The sequence below is a fragment of the Ipomoea triloba genome, chromosome 13, assembly GCF_003576645.1.
Source record: "Ipomoea triloba cultivar NCNSP0323 chromosome 13, ASM357664v1".
Classification (NCBI taxonomy): domain Eukaryota; kingdom Viridiplantae; phylum Streptophyta; class Magnoliopsida; order Solanales; family Convolvulaceae; genus Ipomoea; species Ipomoea triloba.
The window spans coordinates 27,902,997-27,908,777 of record NC_044928.1 but is presented as its reverse complement, the minus strand read 5'-3'; the positions used below and the strand labels follow the sequence as shown (position 1 = coordinate 27,908,777).

The following is a 5,781-nucleotide window of genomic DNA, read 5'->3' as shown; positions in this document are numbered from 1 at the left end:
CTTATTTTAATTATAATTTTTTAACTAAATATCATGCTTTCCCTCTATTCCTTCATTAATTCTTCTTTATTTTGTTTATAATATAAACAAAGAATCATTCCCAGAGTGAATATTTAAGAAAAATAAGAAAAAAATTTGATTTCAAGAATAATATGATTAAAATAACATGGGGTTAATGGGTTATTACAAATTAATTTTTTAAAATCTCATTAATCCCAACTCCGAAAGAGAAAAAAAAAATACAACCCTGATTAAAATTAAAATTAAAATTACAATTAAAAATTAAAAATCCACAATAAATAAATTAGACCTGTGTCTCTCCACAAATTCTACACCGGCCATGTGTTCTAATTGACCATACTAGCTAATTTTTTTTTGTTTGGTTGTGTGTATCGTCTGATCTCCGACCTCATATATCATCTTCATCTGTATTTTTGTTGTGTCTGTATCACATCGAACTATGATGAGTAGCTTTCATTCAAGGGTGGCTATTGTTGTTGTTGTTGTTGAATTGTTGTTGGAAGAACCACATGTCTTCGACGTTCCATAGGTTGTCGGAGACGACATCGGCGCCGTCCATCCACTGGTTGTTGTTGTTATTGTTGTCCATCATTTGGAAGTCTAGGTTCGGGTTAAAGAATCCGGTGGGGCTGGTTAAGGATTCTCCGTAACCGAAGTGATTGTTATTGTTTGGTTGATAGTAGTCGTGGTTGGCGCCTTGAGTGACGTGGAAGTTGTAGCCGCAGCAGTCGGTGAGGTCGGAGAAGGAGTCGGAGGAGGCGGCGGTGGAGGAGTTGTCGGAGGGGAAGTTGACGGCGGCGGCGGCGGCGGCGTTGTAATCGGGGATGGTTGGGGCGACGGTATTGGGGTGTTGTTGCATCCCCGGCGGGGCGGGGTCTGACGTGGCGGAGATGTCGAGGGGGTTGTGGATGTAGGCGGCGGCGCCGTCGGAGTTTGCGGAGGTGGTGGTGGAGGAGGAGACGGCGGCGTTTGCGGCGGCGGCCTGAATTCTCTCCATTAGGCGCGGCATCCATAGATAGCGCATGGTGTCCTTGAATTGCTTGCTGTTCACGTCACATTTCAGCTGCTTTGCGTGTTTTTGCACTCTAGTCCTCCAGTAATTCTTAATCTCATTGTCGGTCCTCCCCGGCAAATGTTGTGCTATTTTCGACCACCTAATTTCCAAAACCAAAATTCATTATTTAATTCCAAATCAAATTAAAACTCCAAAACCGCAACATTATATATTATCGGAAAACTCACCGATTGCCCCAACGAGAATGCAGTTCGAGAATAAGGAGCTGCTCCTCTAGAGTGATGTTCCCACGCCGGACGTCCGGCCGGAGATAGTTTAGCCACCGTAATCTGCAACTTTTTCCGGTACGCTTCAGACCTGTTTGATCAAACAGGTTAGCCAAAAAATTATATATATACTAGAAAGAAAGAAAGCTAGGCTTTGGTAAAGTTTGAGATTAAAAGCTAAAAATCAAGTGGCGAAATAAAAAGGACCAATTTCACTTTTCCACTTTCTTTTCTTTTTTTGGGTTGAAATCCTCGCATTTCAATTTCCCCTTAGCTTTATTGGATAAGTTCCATTTCACGTACGGAAAGGAACACAAAACCATATCACATGAACCAAATACCATTGGTTCCTCCCGAAAGTAAAATTAAATTCAAATTCAAATAACATAATAAAGGCGCACGCGCGCACGCACCGGCACAGCGCGCGAGGGAGTTCCAGCGGCCCTCGCCGTGGTGAGCGATGTAGTTGATGAGCGTGAAGTCTTCCTCGACGGTCCACGGGCCTCGCCGGAGGTCGGCATCGTCCTCCGCTTGCTGCTGAGCGACGCTCTTGTACGCGCCGCCGCCCTTAACGTGATCCATGGAATGGAATTGGAAAGTAGAATAATAATCTAGAAAATTGACAGGGAATGGATCGGAGAAAGGAATTGAATTGAGTGATATGAAAAAGGCGTACTGTCGATTGATTTGTTTGATCGGAGAGAGAGAGAGAGAGAGAAATGAGAGTTTTAGAGAGAGAAAGTGAAAGATTAAAAGATGAGAGAGCACGAGAGGATAGAGAAGGTGGTGGGGCTTTATATAGAGTGAAAAAGGTGGCACAAAGCCGCAAACAGGGAAGTGTATTATAAACACTTAAACTCGTTTTTGTGTGGTAATTTCGATTATTATTATTGTTAAGTGTCGATGATTAGTTTAGTTGTAGCGTTTTAGGATGACTTTGAAGTTTTGACACTTTGACTCGCCACCCATCCCATCTCCCTTCCGTGGAAACGGATTTTCTTTTTCCTTTTCTTTTTCTTTTTCTTTTTTTTTCCTTTTTCTTTTTCTAATTTCCATTTTTATTTTAAAAAACAAGTTGTCACTGAACTTTTGACTTTCCACTTGTATACCTTAGCTTGAACAAGTTAACACGCACATTTTTTTTTCTTTTTTACTTTTTCTTATTATTTTATTTACATTTATTAAATTGCTCCGTTTCAAACTGTCAGGGATTAGAATGCATAATCGAATTGAAGTTGAATAACTTAATGATAGAGATGGATGAAGGTGAACCGAATAAAATAAGTCAAATACTTAACGTTACTCGAAAAATCAAACACACTGGATCTATGGTCATATTAATTGGAAATTGAGAGTTGAGACCACCACTATTGAAAACAACAGTTGGGGCAACACCTAAAAGGTAAGCTAAGGTATGACTATTGATGTTAGCGTAAAAAATGAGAACAAATTATCAATCAATGGTGTGAGATGTATTTAAAAGATGTGGGAGCATATCTATAACAATTTTGATATATTTTTATAAATTCCAAATGCAATATATATCCTGTATCAAGAGCAATTATATTGTTAACCTCATTTAAATTTTAAGCATTAATTAATCCTGCTAGGAGCTGATATATTTTAACATGAATTTTAATCAGGTTCAACCCGATTTATGAAAGTTTGGGTCAGGTTTAATAAAATTGAGAAATCTGAATTCACTAGAGTAGAGAATAGTTTAAATTGGTTCGGGCCTCAAGTGAATATTTTTATTTCAAACATGACTCGAACTCACCCAATTATAAAATAGCTTAAATTGGTTTGGGTTATCGATGAATGATTTTTATTTTGAATCATACCTGAGACCCGAACATAATATCCAAAGTATAAATTCTCAATGTCAACTTCTAATAATTGACAACTAATTAATTGTTTATTAAATGACATAACAAGTACACAACTTTTAAAAATTTTCGGCCTAGCAAAATTTTGAGTTTAGTAACCTGAACCTGATGTAGGCATGACCCGAATTACCAAACCCAATTCATATTATAGCTTTCGATCATCACTATTGAATTGGGTTGGCAATCGTTCTTTGTTAATTATAGGAAATACTATTTAAAGCTTACAATTTTTCCATAGAATTAACAATAGTGAGACGAATTATATGATGAATGACTATGGAAGTTAAACGTAATTATTTTTGAACAAATCTTTTAAAAAATTGAAAACTAAATTTAGTATTGACTTAGAAAGTTGGGAATATACCCTTTCGGGAGCAATGCACGGTTTCATAACATTTTCCAGGCCACCTATGATAGTGATGAATTGTTGTTGAGTATTATTTGGTTCAGTAGAGCTTCTTGAATAATAATAAGTTTTTCAAAAAATATCAACTACAAAACTTTTGGATCGAATAGTGTAACTAAATCATCTACTTACAAAATTTTTTATTAAGATCTCTTAAATTAATAGAAAATAAAATGCATTTGAACCCTAATTTTACTTATTCAGCAATTCAAGTTATCACTATTTTGACGTTGACTAAATATACATGTGTACTATTATTTTAATGTGATGATTATTTTACATCCGTAGTAGTGACTTGATATAATTTTAAAATATTAGTAATCTTTTTCCAAAAAATAAAATTATTTTTTAAAAAAAATTCATGGATGCAGATTAATTGCTAGTTCCTATCTAGCACGTGAGGGGCTCGTCCAATATAAGACGAGGGGCTGCCATGCAACCTGTTGTTTGTTGTGTAGGGACTAGTAATATTTTTAAAAAAAATTATACAAATTCTTACTAATAGTTTTAAAATTATATCAAGTCATCGTCAAGTAATTACCATATCAGAATAATAACCCACATAAAAGGTCAGCCAATGTCATATCTACATTAATTTGCATAAGTAAAATTCTGACTCAATTTGTACTTTTTTTTTACCGATTTAAGATACCTCAATTGAGTTTTTTTTTTAAATGAAAAAAAAAAAAGTTAAAGGCTGAATTGTATTATTTGATATACTTTGGTGACTTTTTTTTTTTTTTTTTTTTAAAACTTGGTGACTTATTTAACTCTTTTTCTAATGGGATGTTAATTTTGCACTTAAAATAGCTTTATAATGTTTAATCAATCATAGAGAATATAATATTTAAGAATAGATATATAGAACGAACTAAATGAACACTAGAACGCATTAATAAATTTACTTTGTCAAACTAAAGCATCTCGTTCCCTAAACAAATTTGTATAAAAATGGTCCGTAATACTTTTGATCTAAGCCTCTACCTACAACCGTAAAATTGGAAAATGATGCATACACGTACACACATGGCTATTTTGATATTTTTAATGAACTTAATGAGAGGCTTCTCTAATTATTTTAGCTTATAACCACTCTCATATAGTTTAATTAATTGGCATTCAAACTCCTTTATTTGAATATAGCTTCATATTAAATGAATAAATTCACATCATATAATTTTAAAACGCAACTTTGGATAGTGACTGAGGATATCTTTGTATTAAAACTTCACATCATATATTTTATGAGTGTTGATGTCAAGGTTAGACTTTTACATTCATAGTTAGTTGTATTTCTCGAGGAGTAATAATTAGATATAACTAGTTGAAATCACATAATTATATTCTCCTACGATTAATTCTCAAATTATTATAATGAGTTGTCGATTGTAATTATTACCGAGTAAAAAGTTATAATAACTGTATTGATTTTTTTAGCTTAAAATATTACTTCTCCTATTCCACTTTTCATGTCTTATTTACTATTTCAGGTCAAACCAACTCTTTATTCATTGCTTATTTTATTTATTAATTTTTAATTATTTTTGTGTTTAATAGTACTTTTAATGTAGTTTATAAATATATAAACTTTATATACCAATACTAAATTTAATATTATGAAAAATTAAATTGAAAATAACTTCAACCAAACCTTGGTAATTGAATCAGACAAACAAAATGCAACAGAATGAGTATAATTATAGAACTAACTCTTTTTTTTTTCTTTTTTTCTTTTTTCTTTTTTTATTTTAATGCATGGTGGTGATAGATACTATTGATATCGGTGCTGAAACTCTTACCGGATGACAAAGATCATAAAGGGTTTGTTCTAGCTTTTTCATAGTATAAGAATTTATTACATCTTTCAAAAAAAAAGTATTTTTTACATAATTGTTTATACTAATCAATTTGAGCATAATATAAAATGTTAATGGAACCTCCTTTTAATGATATTAAATACGGAAACAAGAGAAAATTTGGAGGGCACAGCTTTTTCATCCCGGCTCGAGGGCTAACTTTATGTTTTCTACACCAACACCATTTATTTTAACAAAAATATTCGGTACATTGAAAAAATGTTAACATATTTAAACGCAAAGTACGTTAAGTTAACTGGTAACCATGTAATAGAGAGTAGTACTAAAAACAAAACTGATAATAATCATATATATCATTATAAAGAAAGTT

The 5,781-nt window shown here is 33.2% G+C and overlaps 1 protein-coding gene across 1 annotated transcript; it reads right to left on the bottom strand.

Annotated features, from left to right (window-relative positions):
* Positions 1–229: 229 nt before the first annotated feature.
* On the bottom strand, positions 230–2,075 carry LOC116003148 (transcription factor MYB108). Its single transcript, XM_031243313.1, has 3 exons — positions 1,716–2,075; positions 1,264–1,393; positions 230–1,175 (listed from the first exon to the last, which is right to left on the bottom strand). The coding sequence occupies exons 1-3, from the start codon at positions 1,882–1,884 to the stop codon at positions 479–481; spliced, it is 996 nt and encodes a 331-aa protein (XP_031099173.1). The 5' UTR covers positions 1,885–2,075; the 3' UTR covers positions 230–478.
* Positions 2,076–5,781: the final 3,706 nt, after the last annotated feature.

Bases quoted from the DNA above. Each gene is read 5' to 3' on its own strand.
- LOC116003148 (XM_031243313.1), bottom strand. From the start codon at position 1,884: ATGGATCACGTTAAGGGCGGCGGCGCGTACAAGAGCGTCGCTCAGCAG. The intron at 1,394-1,715 runs GTGCGTGCGCGC...TTGATCAAACAG, and splicing joins CTCCCTCGCGCGCTGTGCCG to GTCTGAAGCGTACCGGAAAA. The intron at 1,176-1,263 runs GTGAGTTTTCCG...TTTGGAAATTAG, and splicing joins CATTCTCGTTGGGGCAATCG to GTGGTCGAAAATAGCACAAC.